At 39.6% G+C, this 26,442-nt stretch overlaps 3 protein-coding genes across 4 annotated transcripts in view; 1 reads left to right on the top strand and 2 right to left on the bottom strand.

The window, feature by feature from the left end:
• Positions 1–8,321, bottom strand: part of snx17 (sorting nexin 17) — a 69,725-nt gene extending 61,404 nt beyond the window's left edge. For both annotated transcript variants that reach the window (XR_009804082.1, XM_061886056.1), the window contains exon 1: positions 7,802–8,321. Coding sequence is in view for 1 of the 2 variants with exons in the window: in XM_061886056.1 (XP_061742040.1) it covers positions 7,802–7,861 (60 nt within the window). In the remaining variant the exon portion in view is untranslated. The remainder of the gene's footprint in view (positions 1–7,801) is intronic.
• A 702-nt stretch (positions 8,322–9,023) lies between these two features.
• On the top strand, positions 9,024–14,411 carry atraid (all-trans retinoic acid-induced differentiation factor). Its single transcript, XM_061886057.1, has 7 exons — positions 9,024–9,178; positions 9,350–9,480; positions 9,668–9,736; positions 13,508–13,579; positions 13,648–13,769; positions 13,832–13,932; positions 14,004–14,411. Exons 1-7 carry the CDS (start codon positions 9,101–9,103, stop codon positions 14,106–14,108), a joined length of 678 nt encoding a protein of 225 aa, XP_061742041.1. The 5' UTR covers positions 9,024–9,100; the 3' UTR covers positions 14,109–14,411.
• Positions 14,412–14,413: 2 nt separating this feature from the next.
• The window catches only part of eif2b4 (eukaryotic translation initiation factor 2B, subunit 4 delta), a 33,257-nt gene continuing 21,228 nt past the window's right edge, over positions 14,414–26,442 (bottom strand). The window contains exons 6-13 of the mRNA XM_061886055.1: positions 20,828–20,919; positions 20,620–20,734; positions 20,444–20,520; positions 20,240–20,342; positions 18,693–18,820; positions 18,458–18,635; positions 18,194–18,374; positions 14,414–14,671 (exon numbers count right to left, since the gene is read on the bottom strand). Of these exons, the coding sequence (XP_061742039.1) occupies positions 14,472–14,671; positions 18,194–18,374; positions 18,458–18,635; positions 18,693–18,820; positions 20,240–20,342; positions 20,444–20,520; positions 20,620–20,734; positions 20,828–20,919 (1,074 nt within the window). The 3' untranslated portion in view covers positions 14,414–14,471. The remainder of the gene's footprint in view (positions 14,672–18,193; positions 18,375–18,457; positions 18,636–18,692; positions 18,821–20,239; positions 20,343–20,443; positions 20,521–20,619; positions 20,735–20,827; positions 20,920–26,442) is intronic.

The following is a 26,442-nucleotide window of genomic DNA, read 5'->3' as shown; positions in this document are numbered from 1 at the left end:
ACTGAATACAATGATTTGCAAATCATTTTCAACCCATATTCAGTTGAATATGCTACAAAGACAACATATTTGATGATAAAACTGATAAACATTTTTTTGTTTGCAAATAATCATTAACTTTAGAATTTGATGCCAGCAACACGTGACAAAGAAGATGAGAAAGGTGGTGATAAATACTGATAAAGTTGAGGAATGCTCATCAAACACTTTTTGGAACATCCCACAGGTGTGCAGGCTAATTGGGAACAGGTGGGTGCCATGATTGGGTATAAAAGAAGCTTCCATGAAATGCTAAGTAATTCACAAGAATGGGGCGAGGGTCACCAATTAGTAAGCAAATTGTCAAACCATTTTAGAACAACATTTCGCAACTAGCTATTGCAAGGAATTTAGGGGTTTTAACATCTACTGTCCGTAAAATCATCAAAAGGTTCAGAGAATCTGGAGAAATCACTGCACGTAAGCGATGATATTACGGACCTTTGATCCCTCAGGCGGTACTGCATCAAAAACCAACATCTTTGTGTAAAGGATATCACCCCATGGGCTCAGGAACACTTCATAAAACCACTGTCAGTAACTACAGTGGATCGCTACATCTGCAAGTGCAAGTTAAAACTCTACTATGCAAAGCCAAATCCATTTATCAACAACACCTAGGAACGCCGCCGGCTTCGCTGGGCCCGAGCTCATCTAAGATGGACTGATGCAAAGTGGAAACGTGTTCTGTGGCCTGACGAGTCCACATTTCAAGTTATATTTGGAAACTGTGGACGTGGTGTCCTCCGGAACAAAGAGGAAAATAACCATCCGGATTGTTATAGGCGCAAAGTTTGAAAGCCAGTATCTGTGATAGTATGGGTGAATTAGTGCCCAAAGCATGGGTAAATTACACATCTGTGAAGGCACCATTAATGCTGAAAGGTACATACAGGTTTTGGAGCAACATATGTTGTCATCCAAGCAACGTTATCCTGGACGCCCCTGCCTATTTCAGCAAAACAATGCCAAGCCACATCTTACAACAGTGTGGCTTCGTAGTAAAAGTGTGGGTACTTTCCTTGCCCGCCTGCAGTCCAGACATGTCTCCCATGGAAAATGTGCGGCACATTATGAAGCGTAAAATACGACAATAAGACCCCAGACTGTTGAACAACTTAAGCTGTACTTCAAGCAAGAATGGTAAAGAATTCCACTTTCAAAGCTTCAACAATTAGTTTCCTCAGTTTCCAAACGTTTATTGAGTGTTGTTAAAAGAAAAGGTGATGTAACACAGTGGTGAACAAGCCCTTTCCTAACTACTTTGGCACATGTTGCAGCCATGAAATTCTAAGTTAATTATTATTTGCAAAAAAAAAAAAAGTTTATGAGTTTGAACATCAAATATATTGTATTTGTAGTGCATTCAATTGAAAATTGGTTGAAAAGGATTTGCAAATCATTGTATTCCGTTTATATTTACTTCTAACACAATTTCCCAACTCATATGGAAACGGGGTTTGTAAGTACTTTGTGATTGTGCGCTGCTGAACATGCTCATCTGCTCGTAAAACCAGCAATGTCCCAACATGACGACGGCGCGCCGTCATGCCCGTTCAAAAAATTAAAATATGGTGAACCGGTACTTTTCAAACAGGGTATAGTACTGTTTTTGATTCATTAGTACCGGGATTCTATACTAGCACCGGTATACAGTACAATCCTAGCTGCATGTCAGGTAATGGCACTGGGGAGATGGCGGTCATTGCATGTTCAAAAAATTCATAAGTTCACATTTTGGGCACTTTTTTTATTCCATCAGTTGAAAGAATGTTTGGGGTTGATGACATAATTTTTTAAGGTGATGATTAATGTCGCCATAAAACAAGAACTGTAAAAACTTTCCTTGAACAAACATTAGGTCAATGTCAATGTATATAAATAGTCTGGATCTCAATTCAATTGAAAGTCTGTGGTGGAAATTGAAGAAATGGGTCCATGGCAATAATTCAACCTGCAAAGCTGATCAGAGAACAGCAATCAGAGAAAGTAGGAGCAAGATTTAATAAGAATACTGTTTTTCACCTGTTAAGTCCATGGCTCAGGGCTCAAGCTGTTATATAAGCCAGAGGTGGTGCAACAAAGTGAGTGGTGCGTTTTTTTTTCTCCTCAGAAGTGAGTGATTCCATATTTACCTTACTCTATTCGAAAATTAAAAAACAAAACTTTTACTGACTACCGCAACTTATTTTCTAAAGCCAGAAAAATATGATATCAAATGCCTACAATTTTCTGTCATGTCTACAAACTACTTGTTTTCCTTTCCTAAATCAAACAACTGAATGAACGTCCTTCAAGACTGATGATTCCATATTTTTACACAGGGTTGTACTCCATGATGAAATGTCTGGACATCATAGCTTTCCTTCCACAAGTGCTTAATTTGGTTCAGGTCTACAGCAGCCATGCTTGGCCGCTCCCATCGTCTTCAGTTTATTTAGCAAGGAACTCTTCTCATCTTGGAGATGTGTATGGGCTCCTTGTTGTGTTGAAAAATTGCCATGCGGCCGAGTTTCTGCTTCAATTTGAATCAGAAATGTGTGTTCCCCTATATTAGGGGTGCCCAACTTTTATAACTGAGGGTCACAGACTGAAATATTTAAGGATGCTGGGGCCATTTTAGTAGTTTTCACCTGCAAAACCAGTACAATATGTAGATTATTTTTCAAAGAACTAGAAAAAGCAATTTTGGTAGAAATTTCGTGTGAATGCAGAATACAAATTGAAACGCTAACAGTTACCACGCTAGCCAGAAAGCGCAAAATAAAATGTGGGCAAAATCTGCAAAAAAAAACTAGCATGTTAACAGTATAATGCTAAAAATAGCATGTTTACAGCTAGCATTGATGAAATTTCAAAATCCATCCATCCATTTTTCTACCACTTGTCCCTACGAAACCAAATTAGATTAAAAAAAGCTAGCATGGCTAAAATGCTTGTGCCAAGTACCAAAATATATATACTATAATGTGTACCTGAAAAATGTGTTTAAAATGCCAGCAAGCTAATATTAAGATGCAGCAAGTACTAAAATATGAGTGAGGTCTATACAGCGAATACGGATAGTATTCATACCAATTTTTAAATGTTTCAATTTTTGTGTCATGGCAGCCATTTCCTAAATTCAAAAAAGTTATTTTTCTTCTTTTTGATCTACACTCTACTCCGCACATCAATACCAGGCATCATGTTTAGAGGAAACCTGGCACCACTCATCACCAAACAAATTCCATCCCTACAGTGAAACATGGTGGTGGCAGCGTCATGCTGTGGGGTTGGTTTTCAGCGGCAGGAACGAGGATATGAATGGAGAAATATACAGAAACATCTTGGATGGAAACTTGTGGCATCGTATTCAAAAATATTTTAGGCTGTAATTACTGCCAAATTGAGCAAATTGAGCAAAGGGTGTGAATATTTACAGTATGTATATGTGATTTCTGAGGTTTTTTTTTATGTTTAATACATTTACAAAAAATTCGACATTTCTGTTTTTCCTGTCAAGATCGAGTGCTGGGTGTAGTTTATTTTAGCAAATGGCTGCAAAGAAACAGAGTGAAATATTTAAAAAGGGTACCACGTCCGCTGCCCGAATGCAGCTGAGATAGGCTCTAGCACCCCCCGCGACCCCAAAAAGGACAAGCGGTATAAAATGGATGGCTGGGTCTGACTACTTTCTGTACCCACTGTACCTACAAAATTAGCTTGAGAAACAGCTAGCATACAGACATTAGCATGCCAACAAGATCAGTCAAGTAACAACAAATTTGATGCCGAGGTGTAAACCTGCAAAGTTTGCAAAAAAGCTAGCATACTAACGTTAGCATGCTAACAGGATTGGTCGTCAAGTAGCAAAAAATTTGACGCTCAGGGGTATACCTGCAAAGTTTGCAGAAAAGCGAGCATGCAAATATTAGAATGTCTGTGCTGCAGGCCGTTGAAGAATTAGCTGCACTTTGGACAGCCCTGGATGGTGATATTTTTTTCTCCCAAATGTCAACAACCCTATGAATCCAAGCACCGGTCCAAGATGGCGCTGCTGTAGTGGCTGCTGTAGGCAGGAGCTCTGTGCTCTTGTATCATCCTTTTGTGTTTCCCTCTTGTTTTCATGTGTTATATTTTTTTGCCTTTTGGTCCGGGACCCTTTGGGACTGTGTGACAAGGTGTGTCACTTTCGTGACCTCAGTGGTGCTTTTTTTGTGGACTTCTGGATCTGCCTACCGGGAGCCTTTTGGCCATGGAGACCAGCTGCTGGGTCTCTGCCACACCGGAGTCGCTTTGGAGGGACTGGAGGAGATGCGGATGAGGGGACAGGGCTGCGAAGCTGGCACTGAGCGCTGGAACGGAGAGGCTTCGCGGTGTCTTGGCTGGGTGAGCAGGTGTCGAACACCTCAGTCTCCTTGGATGTATCATCGCTCATCCATGCGGACTGGACACTGGCCGGGAGTGGAGTCGGCTGTCCTGGTTGCTTTGTTGGGTCTGCTCCTGTCTCTGGCCATCCTCCCTCCACCCCAGAGGCCACCACAGTGGATATGTTACTTTTACTTTTTATTTATAGCTGTATGTAGAAGTGTCTGGTTGTATCTGCTGCTTTAATGTCTTTAATGTCCTATGTGTTATTTGATGTTTGATGTTTCCCTCTTACACACATGTAAGAGGGATGTGTACTATGGCTATGAGTTGTTGTTTTTTTCCCTTGGCCTCAGTCTGCAACCCCTCTCCAGGGCCCAGGCTAAGACCGATTTTTTTATTTTATTTTAATCTTCTATTCACCCTGTATCTCATCTTTTTTTGTAAGGGGCGCTGGAAGCCGGCAGACCCGTCAGCGATCCTGTTCTGTCTCCCTTTAATGTTTGTCTGATCTTGAATGGGATTGTGCTGAAAATTGTAATTTTCCTGAAGGAACTCTCCTGACGGAATAAATAAAGTACTATCTAATCTAATCTAATCTAATCTAAACATGCATGGATAACAGGATGTGTGTTCCGTCTGCTTGCAGAAACCAGCCGATTTGCCCCATTCCCTTGTACTTGAATCACTTCTCCCTCTATTGAATATTTATCCTGCATCATCTGTCCAAACAAGCAGAGGGGGAGGACTCCAGACTGCAAATTATGCGACAGAGAAGTGACAGACCTTCCAAGAGAGGTCAGGGGAGGTTAAAAGAGAGAGAGAGAGAGAGAAGCAAAAGTAATACTGTAGATGTGCATGCAGGAAGGAAGGAAGAAAAGGAAGAGTGACTATGCAAAATTGCTGACTCTGTTTTAGGTTAAGAAAAGACACAGAGGCACCTAAACAGTAATAATGTGTATAAATCAACAAATATGTTGCTAAAATGTACAGTTAGGAGGTTGCATATGCTGCCATTGTTATTGCAAAAACACGCAGTCAGCAGATCCAGTGGTGCATCCACTAGGTCCAAGGTACACACACACTGACTGCATGAGTGTTACCACAAGACTGCTGAATATGTTTGAACGTATTAATAGTTACTAATTGTAAAGACTCAGTGTTCCTCCAAGCTGACAACAGTACCTTAGCAGCAAACCTATTGTGTAAATATACTGCATTGGTTTGCGGTTATGTCTAGGAAACAGCCAAATTGTTGCTAACTTGGGTATAGATATAAATATTCAGGTATTGTACAAACCCCAAAACCAGTGAAGTTGTCACGTTGTGTAAATTGTAAATACAAACAGAATACAATGATTTGCAAATCCTTTTCAACTTATAGATAGATAGTATTTTATTGATTCATTCAGGAGAGTTCCTTCAGGAAATTTTAAAAAATATATATTCAGCTGAATAGACTGCAAAGACAAAATACTTAAAGTTCAAACTGGTAAACGTTATTTTTTTGCAAATATTAGCTCATTTACAATTTGATGACTGTGACATCTTTCAAAAAAGCTGGCACATGTGGCAAAAAAGACTGAAAAAGTTGAGGAATGCTCATCAAACACTTATTTGGAACATCCCACAGGTGAACAGGCTAATATGGAACAGGTGGGTGCCATGATTGGGTATAAAAGCAGCTCCATGAAATTCAGACACAAGGATGGGGTGAGGGTCACCACTTTGTCAACAAATGTGTGAGCAAATTGTTTAAGAAAAACATTTCTCAACCAGTTATAGCAATGAATTTAGGGATTTAACCATCTACTGTCTGTAATATAATAAGTTTCAGAGAATCTGGAGAAATCACTGCACATAAAAGATATTACGGACTGAATTCAATCCCTCAGGCCGTACTTTATCAAGTGTGTAAAGGATATCACCACATGGGTTCAGGAACACTTCAGAAAACCATTGTCAGTAACTCCAGTTTGTCGCTACATCTGTAACCGCACGTTAAAACTATGCTATGCAAAGCCAAAGCCATTTATCAACAACACCCAAAAAGGCTGCTGGCTTCGCTGGGCCCGAGCTCATCTAAGATGGACTAATGCAAAGTGGAAAAGTGTTCTGTGGTCTGACGAATCCACATTTCAAATTGTTTTTGGAAACTGTGGACTTTGTGTCCTATGGACCAAAGAAAAAAACAACCATCCGGATTGGCTATATTATACACCCCGCTAGCCCCAACCCCCCCCCCCCCCCCCCCCCCCCCCCCTCTCCGTGCGCCGGTTGAGGTGGGTGGGGTTGGGGGTGCATGTATAATATAGCCAAGAGTCATGGATGCATTGGAATTCTGGGTAATTCTTATGTTGCGTTTATAATGTGTTACAGAGCCAATGTTTTCCAGAAATGTGTTTGGTGTGGGTTCACAGAGTGTGGCGCATATTAGTAAGAGTGTTAAAGTTGTTTATATCACAACCATCAGGATAAAAGGTATGGCTGTTGATCAAGTATGCATTGCAATCTCGTATGAGAAGCAGCGATATGCATGCGTCCGACCAGCACGCAGATAACTTGGTGTAGAGCAGTGGTCCCCAACCACCGGGCCGCGGCCGCAGAATCATTTTTATTATTATTATTTTTTTTTTTTATATTACATTCAATTTTTTACTGCATGCCATTGGTGAGCTCAGGGGTTAGAAGAGGTTTTAAGATTGACCACTAAATGGTAACACCCCAATAAGTTTTTCAACTTGTTTAAGTCGGGGTCCACGTAAATAAATTCATGGTGCCGCGGTGTGCGTGGTTTACACAACGTGCGGTGCGCTACTTATATGTCCGTGTCGTTCGGTACACCTCCGAACCAAACCGAAACCCCGTACTGAAACGGTTCAATACAAATACACGTACCGTTACACCCCTATTATATATATATATATATATATATATATATATATATATATATATATATATATATATATATATATATATATATATATATATATATAACTATACTGGCTCACCTGCACTGGCTTCCTGTGCACTTAAATGTGACTTGTGCAGCCCTTTGAGACACTTGTGATTTAGGGCTATATAAATTAACATTGATTGATTGAAGATAATTACCGCCTGCTGACTTTTACTGCATGCCTTGAATAAGCGCAGGAGTGAGAAGAGGTTTTAAATTAATTAGAGCACCGGCGGCTATTCAAGGAAATACGGTATTACCTCTTCTTGTAATGTGAAAACTACGTCTATCCGACATTTTTCGTGTCCCTGAATGTGTCACCCCACTAGCATGATGTGGTACAGATGTTTTCTATTTATTATTATTAGGCAATGAGCTCAGCCACACAAGCTTCGGCTGCATTCGTCGCTATAGCTTTGAATGCAACGTTATACAAGTAACAATGTTTACACTCACCACATAGGTAGATCCATTTTCTCCCAAACGAACCTCCGTTTCAGGTATGGAAAAATGCATGTTTAGCTCAAAGCCAGCAGTTCTTGAACGCCGCACACTGACTCAGGCTAACGATGCTAAAGACGCCACAGTTGTCCGGAGGGAAAATAATCAAATAAAATAAATCCACTGCAATGCCGCGTGGAAGGACGAGGGGGATGCACAAGGTTCTTCGACTGCTTACTCGATTCAGTAAAGCCGCGTTAAGGCTGCTGTGGAGGCGGCTAACGGCGAGATGTCAAACTCCACACACAAGCTAGCGTTCACTTCAAAAAAAACTTATCTCACGTCAGTTTTAAACTTTTACAACTACCGCAGCAGCCATGCTGTGAGTGTCTGGTTACACCACCTTCATCACTGCTAACGTCAAATGCGTTTTTAATCAATTTTGAGTGATTTCCAATGTATTTTGTTGTTCAAATGCTGAAATAACGCTGCTTCTACTCCCGCTCAGCAGATGTAGCAAACTGGCTGAGAGATGCAGCTGCTTCCTACAGACTTGTTAGAAGGAACCATTCACAACTACGCGGGGGTGTCACAGTTCAAGTTGTAGCTTTATTTGTCTCCCTTTGTATACTGTCAATACTAAGTTCAAACTAATACCTCAAAACATTAATTACAAGTAAATGTAGTATAAATTGTCAGCTAAATCATGTGTTTTGCTTTGTTTGTCGTCGACAGTCCAATGGAATATTCCTGGCACAAACTGTTGTCATTCGGGCAAGCTACATCGATACCATATTGAACTATTTTGATTATTGTTTCTCATTTGTTTTTTGATGTTGAAATTTATAAATAAACATTTTTAAAAAAATTAAAAAATTAAAAAAATTAAAAAAGCAACATCGATACCCTGCTTCAACCACCATAATGACATCCGTTCGTTGTGTCCTTGCTCCTGATGGTCGTGGTTAGCCTCATTTTCTTTTTGATCGTTTGTTTCCAGTGAATGAGAACGTTTTTGATTATATTATTAAATGTATTTTCTGTGAATTATTTTGAAGGTGGTAAGAGCCAAAGTGACCACCAGCGAACGCGGCACACATACGTGTAAACAAGATGATATTGATAATAAAATCTAATATTTTTGGGATTTGTCGTTTCCTGTGGATTTATGCTATGGCAGGAATCACAAACGTAGCCAGTAATTTAAAGAAGAAAGAAATAAAAAACAGCCACAAATCAAATTGAGATTGTGTATCGGAGGAACTTCCGGTCACATGTCTACTACAGTATGATCATGTGACCTTTTTTGGTAAAATGAAAGCTGTTAACGGCCAACTTGTTTTGATCGTTTATTTGTGTTTATGTCCGAGCCAGCAATTTAACGAACTGCAGGTAAGATCCAGAAGTGCTAAATTGTTTACTTAATCATGACCAGATATTACACGATAAACAAACGAACTGTGGTTGCGTTAGAGGCGCCTCTGACTGTTAAGATCATAGTTTTGTTTGCATTAATACAGAAAATGATAATGCAATGGTTGATTGTATTTGTTATAATCCCAGGTTTGTAGTCAGTGTAGCGGGACCGTACGAGATGGCTCTGCAGTGGGTCTGTTTTGCTCCTCGTCCGCTGGCCGGATCGCTGGACGCTGCTGCGTGGGGAATAAAACGAGTGACCCTGAACGCGTCATCGGGTAAGCGTGTAATAATGCATTTGGCAACACCTAGTTCTAAACAAAATATATATTTTGCAGCATTCATCTCGAATGTATTGCTTACATCTGCTACAATGTTTTTCCTTCATATACATGTGTACAGTAATTATTTTTCAAATACTATTGTACAGAAATAATTTCAATGTGTTTTTTTTTTTTTGTCAAGGCTGGATCTCTCCAATTGTTCCTTAAACCACTTGGGGTATATCCAGGAAGCATTTACAGCTTTAATAATGTATGTATACATTGGAAGAAATAAATACATTAAAAGCTCAAAGAAAGCCAAATAAGATACAAAACCCCAAACCAGTTAAATTTGCACGTTGTGTAAATTAGGCTGACCATATTCTGAAATCCCAAAAAGAGGACACATATATCTGTGCCAAGGCCGGCAGTAGGTGAAAATTTGCCAATGATACTCGAACTTGCTTTATAAATAATACATTTATTTAAATAAAGCATTTTTTCTCCTCTGTTGACTGCTGTGTTGGCTCTAGGGCAGGGGTCGGGAACCTTTTTGGCTGAGAGAGCCATACAAGCCAAATATTTTTAACACTGAATACTATATATAATAGGTCTCTTATTCTTTTTAATAACTGTTATTCTGAGGCTAACCAAAAATAAATAAAATATTTCTTACCATTAATGCGACTTCTTGAACAGGTGCGGTAGGAACCAGATGGATGGATGAAAATGCATGAGAATGTTTTATATTTTCAACGTTATTTTTGAAACTGTGATTACCAGCGGAATTATTCAATACTTATCGTGTTAAGCAATGTCAGCTAAGATTTATCTGAGAGCCAGTTGCAGTCATCAAAAGAGCCACATCTGGCTCTAGAGCCATAGGTTCCCTATCCCTGCTCTAGGGATTTTTAAAATGAGGTCCAAGGGACCCCATCAAGTCATAAAAATGGGGTCCCACATTCAATTTTTGGGGTCCCACTTTTTTGTAAGCGTTTTGAAAACAAATGATAAACGTATTCATTATCTCACTTTCTATATCGTGTTTTGGAAAAAGGTTGTCATAAACATTACTTAATTCATTAAAAAAAAGAAAAGAAAAGAAATGTGTATACATACACTGTAAAAAAAATCCTATTTTTATGGTTAATTTACTCTAAATTTCTAATGTAATTTTTCACTTTTTTTTAAATAGGTAACAAAACTGTACAATTGAAGACATTATCTGTAAATAAACAAACCGCCTGTTATTTTATGTAATATGCCAGTAATGACAAACTATGTATATTTCTATTTTTTTTACAAAAAAATACTAAATTAATTTTACATATCATTTTGTTTTCTCAAATTACTTTCAAATTCATGTAAAATTACAGTAATTAACTTTCATTAAATATGTAATTTGTTATATAAAAGTCTATGTCCATAATAACAATCTAACAGTTTTGTATGTAATTTTAAGGTAAATCTTATGTTTTTAATATCTATGTGTATTTTTACGTTCAAGTCGAAAAATATACGTAGCCTGTTGTATAAAGGTTTATGCTCATAATAACAATTTAACATTTTTCTCTGTAATATGACACACGATGGTGACTGCAAGACATACTTGATCAACAGCCAAAAGCCATACAAGTCACACTGACGGTGGCTGTACAAACAACTTTAACACTGTTACAAATATGCGCCACACTGTGGAGCCACATCAAACAAGAATGACAAACACATTTCAGGCGAACATCTGCACCGTAACAAAACATAGAGAACAATTACCCGGAATCCCATGTGTTACAATATACACCCCCACCACCAAGCCCCGCCCACCTCAACCGATGCACACGGGGTGGGGAGGCGTGGTTTGGTGTTAGCAGGGTGTATAATATAGCCTGGATTAGTCATGGATGCAAGGGATTCTGGGTATTTGTTATGTTGCGTTTGTTTTACTGTGAGGATGTTCTCCTGAAATGTGTTTGTCATTCTTGTTTGGTGTGGGTTCACAGTGTGGCGCATATTAGTAAGCGTGTTAAAGTTGTTTATATCACAACCTTCAGTGTAACATGTATCACCCAGTATGCCTTGCAATCTTCTACGTGTATCTGCGGAAGCCACGTACAACATGTTACTGGACTGGCAAGCTGATTGTACATGTAGCAGAAGGCGTCATAGACAATGATTTCATAACACGCCCTTATTCTTGTTATCAGGGTGACCACCAGCAGATTCGCAAGAATGGATGCGGCTCCCATTGTCTTCTTTATTTTGTGTAACGGGTCAAAATGGCTCTTTGAGTGGTAAAGGTTGCCGATCCCTGATATACATATATGTATACACATATGATGTAACTTAACCCTGGACCTACATTGAAAATACACGCAACCCTAATTGAAAATGCCGGACATTTGACGGATTTAAAAAAAAACCGCCCAGACACCGCGGCAAAAGATGACATGTCCGGGGAAAAGAGGACCTATGGCCAGCCTAGGTAAATGGTAACTGAAAACAGAATACTATGATTTGCAAATCCTTTTCAAATTACATTCAATTGAATAGACTGCAAATACAAGATATTTAATGTTCCAAATGAGAAACTTGCTTTTTCATTAACTTAGAATTTAATGGCAGAAACACGTTGCAGAAAAGGTGGCACTGGGGCATTTTTTACCACTGTTATATGCATTTCCTTTTAATATCACTCAGTACACCTTTAGGAACTGAGGAGATCAATTTCTGAAGCTTTTCAGGTGGAATTAGTTCTCATTCTTGCTTGATGTACAGTTTAAGTTGTTCAACAGTCAGGTGTCTCCCTTGAGGTATTTCACGCTTCATATTGCGCCACACATTTTCAATGGGAGACAGGTCCGGACCACAGGCAGGCCAGTCTAGTACCTGCACTCTTTTACTATGAAGCCACGCTGTTGTAACACATGCAGAATGTGGCTTGGCATTGTCTTGCTGAAATAAGCAGGGGCGTCCATGAAAGAGACATTGCCTGGATGGCAACATATGTTGCTCCAAACCTGTATGTGTACCTTTGAGCATTAATGTTGCCTTCACAGACGTGTAAGTTACCCATGCCTTGGGCACTAATACACCCCCATACCATCCCAGATGCTGGCTTTCTAACATTGTGCCTTTAACAGTCTGGAGGAAACAACATCCACAAATTCAAACACTACTTGAAATGTGGACTCTTCCACTTTGCATCAGTCCATCTTAAATAAGTCAAGGCCCAGCACAGCTGGCGGCGTTTCTGGGTGTTGTTGATGAATGGCTCTCGCTTTGCATAGAAGAGTTTTAACTTGCACTTTCAGATGTAGCGACCAACTGTAGTCACTGACAGGGGTTTTCTGAAGTGTTTATGAGTTCATGTGGTGATATCCTTTACACACTGATGTCACTTTTTGATGGAGTACAGCCTGAGAGGTCAAAGGTTCGTAATATTGCTTACGTGCAGTGATTTCTCCAGATTCTCTGAACCTTTTGATATCCCGGACCGTAGAAGGTGAAATCCCTAAATTCTTTGCAATAGCTGGTTGAGAAATGTTGTTCTTAAACTGTTGGACAATTTACTCGGACATTTGTTGACGAAGTGGTGACCCTGTTCGTGAATGACTAAGCATTTCATGGAAACGGCTTTTATACACAATCATGGCACCCACCTGTTCCCAATTAACCTGTTCACCTGTGGGATGTTTAAAAAAAATGTTTGATGAGCATTCCTCAACTTTCTCAGTCTTTTTAGCCACTTGTGCCAGGTTTTATTGAAATATGTTGGTCATCAAATTCCAAATGAGATATTTGCAAAAAAAAATCAAGTTTTCCAGTTCAAACATTAAATATATCTTGTCTTTGCAGTCTACTTAATTAAATATAGGTTGAAAGGATTTGCAAATCATTGTATTCTGTTTTTATTTACCATTTACACAGCGTGCAACTTCACTGATTTTGGGTTATGTACGAAATTAAAATGATTGTCTTGTTCATCTTCATGGACATTTTTTTTTTCTATTTGACAAATGGCTTTTCCACATTTATTTTGCAGAGATCTCTCACTAAACACTATTGTCAACATCAGTGACTCAGCTTTTCGAGGATTTATTGATTTGAAGAACTTGTAAGTACTGTTTTTTAATTTGGAATCTTCACTTGTTTTTTAATCTTTTTTTTTGTTTTGTTTTTTAGGATTTTGCCTGCAGACATAGCATGTCCTGGTGGGAATACCTCCTGGGAAAAAGTGGAGCTTACAAAGGGAAATCGTCTTTGTGAAGGCCAGAAGAATATGTGCAACCAAACAGGGCAGATGTGTAAGTTTCCATGTTTTAAAGACACACACATAGCTGTTTATGTCCTAATTTTTTATCCATAGCCACCAATTGCCCGGAGTACTCCCAGTGCGGTCCGTTTGGTCCTGGCTTTGTTGAGTGTCGTTGTGCAGACAACTACCACGGGTACAAGTGTCTCAGAGAAGTCTGTTCCTTTCTTTGAGTTTTTTGCCACAGTATCGAAAACATGTTTTAAGATCTTGCATTTGTCAACAGGGAGAATTCCCGGCCTTGCAGGTATTTGGGCCTCTGGGTGCATCCACACTGGTGCTTTCCCTCCTGCTGTGGGTTACGCAGAGACGAAAGGCTAAGTCATTATAGCATCTTTTTTTTTTTTACGTCCTACAATCTACTGAGTAAGCTCAGTTGAAATATACAGTCACATTGCCTCAGTGTTTAACATCTTGCATTATGTCAATTTTGTGGTTTTTATGTGAACTGATTTTATTGTAACCACACAGGGTTTTAAATGTATCGTTTTGGATCATAACCACTCATTATCTGCCTTTACACTTGAGCTCTATTTATTTTTTAAGAATATTAATTTTTTTGTATATTAGTAATCAACCACAAGTGGGGTAAAAAACTGTCAATGATGGTATAATAAAAACACGTTGGAACTTGGCTTAAAAGTCCCATTCTTTTATAGTTGTGTATTTATTATTGCATGCTAAAAGCCGCAGTTTACTGGTCGACATTTTTAACGCGCAGCACTACAGGAACCGACGTACAGGGGATCATGCCCAGCTCTGTGATGACCACGTCCACGAAATCGGGCGGCGTCACGTCGTAGACCAGGTTAAGCAGGCCGAGCGAGGGTACTGTCTGCCAGTACTCCAGTTGGGTCTTCCCTTTCCGGGTCACAATGAGGTCATCAGGGTCATCTGAAAAGAGTTACATTAAATGTCAAAGGATTATGTAGTAGCGATTAATCCAATTTTTTCCATAGTTATCTCATAAATAATCACTATTAGTCTTTAATAACTGTATTGAAATGTACACCCAACGGAGGACTGGACAATTTGTTTGATTTATGCAAATTGAAATATGTTTTTTCTGACAGTTCAATACAAAATGGAAACTAAAAGATGCAAAACATTTTCGACCTCTCTCTTTCTCCCATTATGAAGAATATTACAAAACCCAAAACCAGTGAAGTTGGCACGTTGTCTAATTCATAAAAAAAAACAGACTACAAAATGATTTGAAATTATTTCAACTTATATTCAATTGAATAGGCTGCAAAGACAAGATATTTAATGTTCGAACTGAGAAACATTTTTTTGCAAACAATCATTAACTTGGAATTTAATGGCAGCAACACATTGCAAAAAAGTTCTGAGTGTTGTTGATAACTGGATTTCGCTTTGCGTAGTAGAGTTTTAACTTGCACATACAGATGTAGTGACAAACTGTGGTTACTGACAGTGGTTTTCTCAAGTAATCCTGAGCCCATATGATGATATCCTTTACACACTGATGTCGGTTTTTGATGCAGTACTGCCTGAGGGATCGAAGGTCCGTAATATCATAGCTTACGTTCAGTGATTCCTCCAGATTTTCAGAACCTTTTGATGATATTACTGACCGTAGATGGTGAAATCCTTAAATACCTTGCAATAGCTCGTTGAGAAAATATCATTCTTAAACTGTTGGACAATTTGCTCACGCATTTGTTCACAAATCGGTGACCCTCGCCCCATCCTTGTTTGTGAATGACGAAGCATTTCATAGAAGCTGCTTTTATACCCAATCATGGCACCCACCTGTTCCGAATTAGCCTTTGTGGGATGTTCCAAATAAGTGTTTGATGATCAACTTTCTCAGTCTTTATTGCCACTTGTGCCAGCTGTTTGTAAAGTTGTTGCAGGCATCAAATTCCAAAAGAGCTAATATTTGCAAAATATAAAGTTTTCCAGTTGGAACGTTAAGTATATTGTCTTTGCAGTCTATTCAACTGAAGATAGGTTGAAAAGGATTAGCAAATCATTGGATTCGGTTTTTATTTATGTAATACACAATGTGCCAACTTCACTGGTTTTGGGTTTTGTACATTTAAAAGTTTTCCCACTAATTTCCAATTGCTTGTCTGTCAGTCTGGGCTTTGACATACAGTATGTTAAACATGCAACATTTGTTGTGTATGGGGGCGTAGCAAGACGACCAGAGGCAGAATAAAGAGACGTGTGGAAAAGAACAATTATCTACCGGTGAGGTTGTGTTTTGCTTTATCGAGAGAAAACATAAAAACAGGCCCAAATAACAAAACGTTGAAAAACAAGCATATAAACAGTACATATGCACGGTCAAAAGTGTACATACACTAGTAAAGAACATAATGTGATGGCTGTCTTGAGTTTTCAACAATTTCTACAACTCTTTATTTTTTTTTGTGATTGAGTAATTAGAGCACATTCTTGTTGGTCACAAAAAACATTCATGAAGTTTAGTTCTTTTATGAATTTATTATGGGTCTACTGAAAATGTGACCAAATCTGCTGGGTCAAAAGTATACATACAGAAATGTTAACATTTGGTTACAGAAAAGGTGAGACCTTTAATCCGAGGAACACCATTCCTAGCGTCAAGCATGGTGGTGATAGTATTATGCTTTGGGCCTGTTTTGCTGCAATGGAACTGGTGCTTTAGAGAGGGTAAATGGGACAATGAAAAATAAGCATTACCTCCAAATACTTCAGGATGACATAAAATCATCAGCCCGGGGGTTGGGTCTTGGGCACAGTTAAGTTTTCCAACAGGACAATGACCCCAAACACACATCAAAAGTGGTGAAGGAGTGGTAAAAGAATGGCTAAATCAGGCTAGAATTAAGGTTTTAGAATGGCTTTCCCAAAGTCCTGACTTAAACGTGTGGACAATGCTGAAGAAACAAGTCCATGTCAGAAAACTAACAAATTTAGCTGAACTGCACCAATTTTGTCAAGTGGTCAAAAATTCAACCAAAAGCTTCCCAAAAGCTTGTGGATGGCAACCAAAAGCGTCTCATTGAAGTGAAACCTGCCAAGGGACATGTAACCAAATATTAACATTGCTGTATGTATACTTTTGACCCAGCAGATTTGGTCACATTTTCAGTAGACCCATAATAAATTCACTGCTCCAATCTAGGGCTGAGCGATATGGCCTTTTTTTAATATCGCAACATTTTTAGGCCATATCGCGATACACGATATATATCTCAATATTTTTCCTTAGCCTTGATTGAACACTTGCATATAATCACAGCAGTATGATTATTCTGTGTGTCTACATTAAAACATTGTTGTTCATACTGCATCAATATATGCTTATTTTAAACTTTCATGCAGAGAAGGAAATCACAACTAAAAGAAAAATCACTTTTTTCATACGGTGTTGATCTGGAAATGTTTACCTCGGTATTTTGATGGTGTGGGCGTGTGGCACCAAATGAAGATGTTGAGATGTGCAGTATGCACTCTTCATTCTCTAGCAGGTAACTTTTCAAATGATGCTACATATTAGCAGTAATGCTACTTTTTAGAGCAATGCTATTGCCCCACACTTGACAAATTATGGTTGTCTGTTCGACATATTCCCAGTTGAAGCCAAACCACCGCAAGACGATGGAGCTCCTGCTGTTTTCTGGGGGAATTAATTCTTCCTTCATTTGTTACCAGATTCGCACCTTCTTTCTCTCGTATTACCACTCGCATGGCTCAGATAGCATCACAGCTTGGTCATTCACCCATGCCGCCGCCTCTCTGCCCCGCGAGGGCGTATACTTATGTGACGTATGGCGTGACTGTATGATAGATAGATAGATAGATGGATAGTACTTTATTTATTCCGTCAGGAGAGTTCCTTCAGGAAAATTTTAATTTTCAGCACAATCCCATTCAAGTTAAGACAAACATTACAGGGAGACAGAACAGGATCGCTGACGGGTCTGCCGGCTTCCAGCGCCCCTTACAAAAATGAAGAGATACAGGTAAACAGGGGGGGGAATGGGAGAAAAAAATAGAAGATTAAAATAAAAGAAGATAAAAATCGGTCTTAGCCTGGGCCCTGGAGAGGGGGTGCATATGCGTATGTGACATATGTAAGAAGGTGCGCTTGCTATCTGTGAGAGGGAGAGACAAGAAAGAGCGAGGAGAGCCTGTAGTGTAATGACAGCAGCCAAAAGCAGCTGCGTAAGCACGTATACTCAAATATCACAATATAGACATTTTCTTTATCGCACAGAGACCAACCCGCGATATATCGAGTATATCGATATATCGCCCAGCCCTACTCCAATCACGCTATCACAAAAAATAAGAATTGTAGAAATTATTGGAAACTCAAGCCAGCCATGGCATTAGGTTCTTTACAAGTGAATGTGTCCACAACAGCACAACAACAAAAAATGTGGTTCTTTTCCTTACCAAGTTCATTGGACACGAAGGAGTCAGTCTGCACCCGGTCACAGAACTTGTATGTCTCGCAGCACACCAGCACAGGCACATTGAAAGCCTTGGCCACCAGAGCTATTTGGGATGTCCCTACGCGGGACATCATGTAGCCGTTGGCGAGCAGCGCGTGAGCTCCGAGGAACACCTTCGACACCTATCACACGAGACGGCAAACTTTCCTCCACTTGAACGTACCGGGATTTAAACCGAAAGTAAGTGTTTGAGTATGGCGCTCACCTCGGGGAGAATATAGGAGACGACAGAGATGAGGACGTAGGTGCACCTGATACCCTTCTTGACCAGGCGCCGAAGAGCCTCTCTGCCTTCCAACCGAGGCCTGCTGTCCACCACGATCACACGGAACTTCCTGCCCATGTCGAAGGCCTCGCACAGAATGTGGTTGACCAGCGACGAGCTGATCAGGAAGCAAGTGTTGGGAGTGGGACAGCCGTAGCCTGATGTAACATCTTACCATCCATAGACGAGGATGACATCGCCGTCGCTGATCTTTTCGATGGCGATCTCTGCGATGGCTTTGGCAGCTAGGACTATCTTTTCATTAATGTAGCTGTCGATACAGCCAAGCAGTTTGCTCTTCGCCTGAGGGGAGGGCGAGAAGGAGGTTACATTTCGTAAATACACTGCATTTTATTTAAAACAGCATTTTAAGATTAGATAATTGAACGTTATACCTTGAAATATGTAATCCTTTATATACATTTAACCGTTAAATAAATCAAAAGTGGGATTTGTTGCTTCCTTGTGGTAAATAATGGCTAAAGTGTGATTGTCGAGCTTATGAGATGCTATACAAGTGTAAGCCACCATGCATACTTGCCAACCATGAGACCTCTGAATTCTGGGGTATATTGTAGCGTCCTGGAAGAGATAGTGCTGCAAGGGGTTCTGGGTATCTGTTCTGTTGTGTTACGGTGCGGCTGTTCTCCCGAAATGTGTTTGTCATTCTTGTTTGGTGTGGGTTCAGTGTGCCGCATATTTGTAAGAGTGTTAAAGTTGTTTATATGGACATCCTTAGTGTGACCTGTACGGCTGTTGATCAAGTATGCCTTGCATTCACTTATGTTTGTGTTAAAGCCGCATATATTAAGTTAAGTTAAAGTACCAATGATTGTCACACACACACACACACACTAGGTGTGGTGAAATTTGTCCTCTGCATTTGACCCATCCCCTTGATCACCCCCTGGGAAGTGAGGGGAGCAGTGGGCAGCAGTGGTGCCACGCCCGGGAATCATTTATGGTGATTTAATTCCCAATTCCAACCCTTGATGCTGAGTGCCAAGCATGGAGGCAATGGGTCCCATTTTTTTATAGTCTTTGGTACGACTCGGCCGGGGTTTGAACTCACAACCTACCGATCTCAGGGCGGACACTAACCACTAGGCCACTGAGTAGGTTACTAGGCCACTGAGTAGATTAGGTGAGTAGGAATGTGACTGGGCCGGCCGGCACACTGGTTGTATGGAGGAAAAGTGGACGTGACGACAGGTTGTAGAGGACGCTAAAGGCAGTGCATTTAAAGCACGCCCCCAATATTGTTGTCCGGGTGGAAATCTGGAGAAATTCGGGAGAATGGTTTCCTGGGGAGATTTTCAGGAGGGGCACTGAAATCGAAAGTCTCCCGGGAAAATCGGGAGGGTTGGCAAGTATTGGCTGCTGTTGTTTTTTAATTAAAAGGCTGTGAAGGTGATTGAAGTCGTTATACATATTTCTTTTATTGTAATTTTTTGTTGTTTAATGTTTTAATCACTCTTATCAATACTGTTGTTAAAATAATGAATTTTAGTTTTTTAATTTGTTTCTTAGTATTGTATTTTTATGTCTTCTTAATTGTTCTGTAAATGTCTATTGCAAAGCTGGGGTTGGTTTGGAGTTGGGGTTATTCTATTGTTTTCTTATCCTACTGATTACCATTTTATGTGATCTTTGTAAATACAATAATTGGTTAAAACAGTCTTATTGTATTTATTAGGAATGTGGAAAAAATGCAACAATAACCTCTTCTTCCTTGCAATGACTGGGAATGTTGGAGATCTCTTTCTTGATGTATTTGATTGCATTACCCATGCTGGCCGACAGAGGGCGACATTGGTTCAAAAAACTGCAGCGAGGGGGGGAATAAAATGTCAATATACACACAATTTTAAGAAAAATCCTCACTTAAAAATTGCACTTCAAAACTGAATGAGTATTTTTTTCTACCTGATGTAAGGTTTTAATTTGTTGACCAAGTCTCTAGACAGCTCCTCATGAAGTGGAGTGGTGTAGTCCCTTATCACCTGGAAATATATTTTTTAATATTGTTGCACATTTTCCAGGTTGGAAAATAAGGAATTAGACACAAACATTGTTTTTGAGCATCAAAAGAACGCCTGTACCTGTTTAAATGCATGTAGCAAGGCCACAGAGCGAGCGTTGGATCCTGCGACGATGCCCTGTGAATACTGTAGCCCCAGACGAACAATAGCTGGATGTATGACCGAGGAGGGAATGCTAGCAAGGCAGCGTGAAAATGTATTTCCTTGTCTTATCATGCACAATAAATGTAAAAGAAATGTGAAATCATGCTTTTTAAAGCCAGTTTACCTGACTTGTTGCGTTAGAGGGGCTTTGCGACTGTACTGGTGAAGGTGTGAGAAGAGGCTGACCTTGTAGCCGTAGTCTGACCGCAATGGGATCTAAAAAGAATTAAAATGAAAAAAAAGAAGAATTAAAACCAAAAAGATCGATTGTTGCACATAGAGAGGACTAAAAACCCAAACACATTAAAGTGAATGCATGCATAAAAACGGCCTAGCACAGGGATGTCAAACTGGTTATCATTGAGGGCCACATGGCAGTTATGTCTGCCATCAGAGGGTCGCTTGTAACAGCGAATAATGTATGAATTTGCCTCTGGATTTCATTATTAATTATATAAATTGTTTTAAGTGTACTGTCAAATTTACAGTAACAACTTTACATTTACAAAATTTTACTGTAAAATAGTGTATATTTTTTTACAACACTTTACGGTGGATTCTAGAGGGAACTCTCATTCAACCCTTCTTCGATTACGCTTGCACCTCCTGGTACCCCAGCACCTCCAAAACCCTCAAATCTAGACTCCAAACATCCCAGAATAAGCTAGTTCGGTTACTTTTAGACCTCCACCCCAGATCACACCTCAATCCAACCCACTTCTCCAAAGTGGGCTGGCTCAGGGTGGAGGACAGAGTAAAACAACTTGCTCTGACCCGAGTCTATAAAATCCGCTACACCTCCTTGATACCGAAGTACATGTCAAACTACTTCCTTAACGTAAATGACCGCCATAACCACAACACCAGGGGGAGCTCCACAAACCACGTTAAACCCAGATTCCGATCTAACAAAGGTCTTAACTCATTCTCTTTCTATGCCACATCAATGTGGAATGCACTCCCAACAGGTATAAAAGTAAGAGCATCTCTATCCTCCTTCAAAACCCCTCTAAAACAACACCTCCAGGCAACTTCAACACTTTACTAATACCCTCCTCCATTCACATCTCATCTCCCCGGATTATAAACAACCTAATGTAATTAATCAAATGTACTTCTTATGTATATACTTGTTCTTATGCTATCTGAACTCACTATGTTCTCTGCTGGCTGTACATATCCTACTAAATAAGACCTACACTGTTTCAATGTCCACATTTCTCTGTTGATGCAATTGTTGATGACTGAAGTACTGATATCAACCAAAGCTCCTCATCCCAACCCCGGATTGTAAATAATGTAAATAATTCAATGTATATACTATGATGATTAACCTGTGTGATGACTGTATTATGCTGATATTATATATTTGTACCATGAATTGATTAACGTGGACCCCGACTTAAACAAGTTGAAAAACTTATTCGAGTGTTACCATTTAGTGGTCAATTGTACGGAATATGTACTGAACTGTGCAATCTACTAATAAAAGTATCAATCAATCAATCAATCAATCAAACGGTAAACGGAAAAACAGTATGATTGTTTTTTTTGGGGGGGGAAGGGAAGGGGGGCTACGGAAAAAGCTGGCAGCTTAGTTGCCAGAATTTTTGTGTTAAATTTACATTTACAATGGAAAAACAGTAAAAGTTATTTTTTTTATCCTGGCAACTTAGCTGCCAGTTTTTCTACCGTAAAAACAAATGTACCGTCTTACCGAGTTCATTGGACACGAAAGAGTCAGTCTGCACCTGGTCACAGAACTTGTATGTCTCGCAGCACACCAGCACAGGCACATTGAAAGCTTTACACTGTTAAAAACATCTACTGTAGATGTTACAGTCAAAAACTTGGCAACTCAGTCAACAGAATTTTAACGCAAAAGCAGTACCGTATTTTTCGGATTATAAACCGGGGGTGCAACATATACTCCGGAGCGACTTATGTGTGCCATTATTAACACATTACCGTAAAATATTAAATAATATTATTTATCTCATTCGCGGAAGAGACAAACAAAATGTCAGCAATCGTCACACACACGTCAGAAATCGTCTCACACACACGTCAACCAGTAAGAATTTGGCGGGGGTGGGGCATCGGATGGTAATTGCTAAATGCTATTGCTGTAGCTATTAAAATGGATAATTTCAACGATGGCGGTAACTTATAAAAACTGAGATGGGCTGAACAGAAATGGCACTGAAAAGGAAATCATGTACTGCAGATTACAAGCTGGAGGTAGTGAAATATGCAGCAGAAAACGACAAGTGGAAGCGGCGGATACCTTTGGAGTTGGCTGAGTTGTTTAGAAGCGACATCGAGGAAGAAGATTTCATCGAATTTATCGATTAGGAGTGACAGATTGTTTGGTAAACGTATAGCATGTTTTATATGTTATAGTTATTTTAATGACTCTTACCATAATATGTTACGTTAACATACCAGGCACCTTCTCAGTTGGTTATTTATGCGTCATATAACGTACACTTATTCAGCCTGTTGTTCACTATTTTTCATTTATTTTAAATAGCCTTCTTGGTGTTGGATTTTATCAAATACATTTTCCCCAAAAATGTGACTTATACTCCAGTGCGACGTATATATATTTTTTTCCTTCTTTAGTATGCATTTTTTGGCCGGTGCGACATATACTCCTGAGCGATTTATAATCCGATAAATACGGTAGTAGTTTTTTTTAATTTACAGTAATATGCTGTAAAGAACAACGTAAAATGGATTGTCTTTTTTATTAATTTGATTGGTAGTTTTCTTTTTAAATTCATAAGTCTAGCAGATTTTAAGTAATTATTTTTGTTTGGACAAAAAATTTTGGGAAAGTATGATAATATACTGTAATATATGTTGCAATATTGGATACTATTAAAGTTTAAAAAGCATGCAAATTCAAGCGCAACATATTTTTTTTGTCAAAATGAAAAAATAACTACATTTATTGAGAAAATATTAAGAACTTTATTAACACATCATTTCCAGGTGTTTGCGGGCCAGATAAAATGTCGCGGTCCAGATGGGGCCCCCGGGCCTTGAGTTTGACACCTCTAACTCAGCACAACAAGAAACGTGAACATTTCCTTCTAAAAACCTGCACTACCAACATGTTAAGCATTGCTTTTGTACCTTTTCAGTAGCAACATGCTGTGTTGTCTGAAAGAAATGGTCGTTATGATCACGTGGTGCTAAAACTCAGGTAGTCAGTGAGGCTCATACAGAACAGACGAGGGGGAAAAAGCAATTTGACTAAAAGTGAACTGATAGCGGAGTTACTTTAGAACCAAAACATTTTAATTGGTGATGTCAAACAATGTCTTTTTTACACAATATGACAAACACTTTTGCATTAATCACAATAAATGACATGCTTACATCAACTGAACTAACTTTAAAAAAAGACACTAATATTTTGACACGAAAGCATTTTTTTAGAATGTCAGAGCAGTTGTTTTGAAACCTTTTTTATCAGGTACCACCCCAGAAGACACTTGGCTTTCCAAGTACCACCATCGTGACCAACATTAAAATACAGGAGCGTAGTAGGCCTAAGTATTCATTAAAAATAAGGCAGAAATTTTATTTAACAAGGTTACCTAATATTTTTGGCCACTGTAATATTTGAACAATAAGACTGTGTTGGAATATAGGAAAATAAAACACTGTACTTAAATCAAATGATTCTTTGACGTATCATTTGATTTTATGTAGCTCGTGTACCAATAGGGTTACATGTACTACAGTTTGAGAATGACTGTCATTTTTTCAAATGTTTTACATGAACGCATGTCATTCATTTGTTCAAAACTTCTAACAGTTTGATTTTAACAAGTTTATCCAAACTAGCACATCAGTCGGAGTCACCACACTCATCTTTGCACTGGCAAATGCATTGACCTGATCACTGACCGTAAAGTTACCCTCTGCGCCTTTCAGGTAACCATTTACAGTTAAGGTGAAGGAGCATGTGTGCGAATAACCTGAGTTTATAAATGATTATTAGGGAGGTCCGATCCGATATTGATATCGGTCCAATAACAACAAAAAAACAAGTATCGGATGATTTCGACATCCATTTAAAATGTCAGATAAAAGCGCTCCAATAAAAGCAGTCCTACCCCACCAACCTTTGCACAAGATAGTTAAAATCTAAATATCCTATAAAACAAACCAAAGTTTAGTCTTTTAGTGTACAAAACCAAAACCAGTGAGGTTGGCACGTTGTGTAAATCGTAAATAAAAACAGAATACAATGATTTGCTAATCCTTTTAAACCTATATTTAATTGAATAAATTGCAAAGACAAGATACTTAACGTTCAAACTTGAAAACAAATTTTTTTTTGCAAATATTAACTCATTTAAAATGAGAACATGCTTAAAAAAGCTAGCACAAGTACCAAAAAAGACTGAGAAAGTTGGGGAATGCTCATCAAACACTCGGGTTTCCCGCAGCGCTTTGTTGTTAAGGCGGCCGCCTTAACAGCAAAGAGGCCACCGCCTAAACTAAAGTCTTAACAAGTTGCTCCGCTTAGTTCGGTCTCTGCCAGCATGTCTTTGTGCACCCAGCATTGTCCCACCCACAGAACCATCCGATTAGTTCCACGCAGAACAGTAACAGCCAATCAGCAGTGCGTATTCAGAGTGCATGAAACAGCCAATCAGCACTGCGTATTAAGAGCGCATGTAGTCAGTGCTCCTTCAGTGGATTGAGCAGAAAGGTGAGCATAAGGCAGCAGACTCTAGTCAAATTATAATAAACACTTCCAAGTCAACTACTAGTAACATCACTATGAGCCCGTTGACGTTCTAGAAACATAAGCCGCAGCTAAGCTCACTCGCAGTCCTTGAGGTGAAGGCTAATTAGCTTTTAGTGCAGGGGTCACCAACCTTTTTGAAACCAAGAGCTACTTTGTGGGTACTGATTAATGCGAAGGGCTACCAGTTTGATACACACTTAAATAAATCGCCAGAAATAGCCAATTTGCTCAATTTACCTTTAATAAATAAATCTATGTATATATATATATAAAAAATAGGTATTTCTGTCTGTCATTCCGTCGTACCTGGAGAGGCGTGATTGGGAAGAATGGCCGCCCGGATCTGAACCCGAGTGGTGTTTTGTTATTGGACTTCTGTGCTCGTCACAGTTTGTCCATAACAAACACCATGTTCAAACATAAGGGTGTCCATATGTGCACTTGGCACCAGGACACCCTAGGCCGCAGTTCCATGATCGACTTTGTAGTTGTGTCATCGGATTTGCGGCCTCATGTTTTGGACACTCGGGTGAAGAGAGGGGCGGAGCTTTCTACCGATCACCACCTGGTGGTGAGTTGGCTGCGATGGTGGGGGAGGATGCCGGACAGACCTGGCAGGCCCAAACGCATTGTGAGGGTTTGCTGGGAACGTCTGACAGAGTCTCCTGTCAGAGAAAGTTTCAATTCCCACCTCCGGAGGAACTTTGAACATGTCACGAGGGAGGTGCTGGACATTGAGTCCGAGTGGACCATGTTCCGCACCTCTATTGTCGAGGCGGCTGATCGGAGCTGCAAGGTAACTGGTGCTTGTTGTGGCGGTAATCCTAGAACCCGGTGGTGGACACCAGCGGTGAGGGATGCCGTCAAGCTGAAGAAGGAGTCCTATCGGGTTCTTTTGGCTCATAGGACTCCAGAGGCAGTGGACAGGTACCTACAGGCCAAGCGGTGGGCAGCTTCAGCGGTGGCAG

The sequence above is a fragment of the Nerophis ophidion genome, linkage group LG24, assembly GCF_033978795.1.
Source record: "Nerophis ophidion isolate RoL-2023_Sa linkage group LG24, RoL_Noph_v1.0, whole genome shotgun sequence".
Taxonomy (NCBI): Eukaryota; Metazoa; Chordata; class Actinopteri; order Syngnathiformes; family Syngnathidae; genus Nerophis; species Nerophis ophidion.
Note: the sequence above shows the minus strand (reverse complement) of the source record. Positions and strands in the feature narration are given on the sequence as shown.

Bases quoted from the DNA above. Each gene is read 5' to 3' on its own strand.
- atraid (XM_061886057.1), top strand. From the start codon at position 9,101: ATGAAAGCTGTTAACGGCCAACTTGTTTTGATCGTTTATTTGTGTTTA. The intron at 9,737-13,507 runs GTATGTATACAT...TTTATTTTGCAG, and splicing joins GCATTTACAGCTTTAATAAT to AGATCTCTCACTAAACACTA. The intron at 13,770-13,831 runs GTAAGTTTCCAT...TTTTATCCATAG, and splicing joins CAACCAAACAGGGCAGATGT to CCACCAATTGCCCGGAGTAC.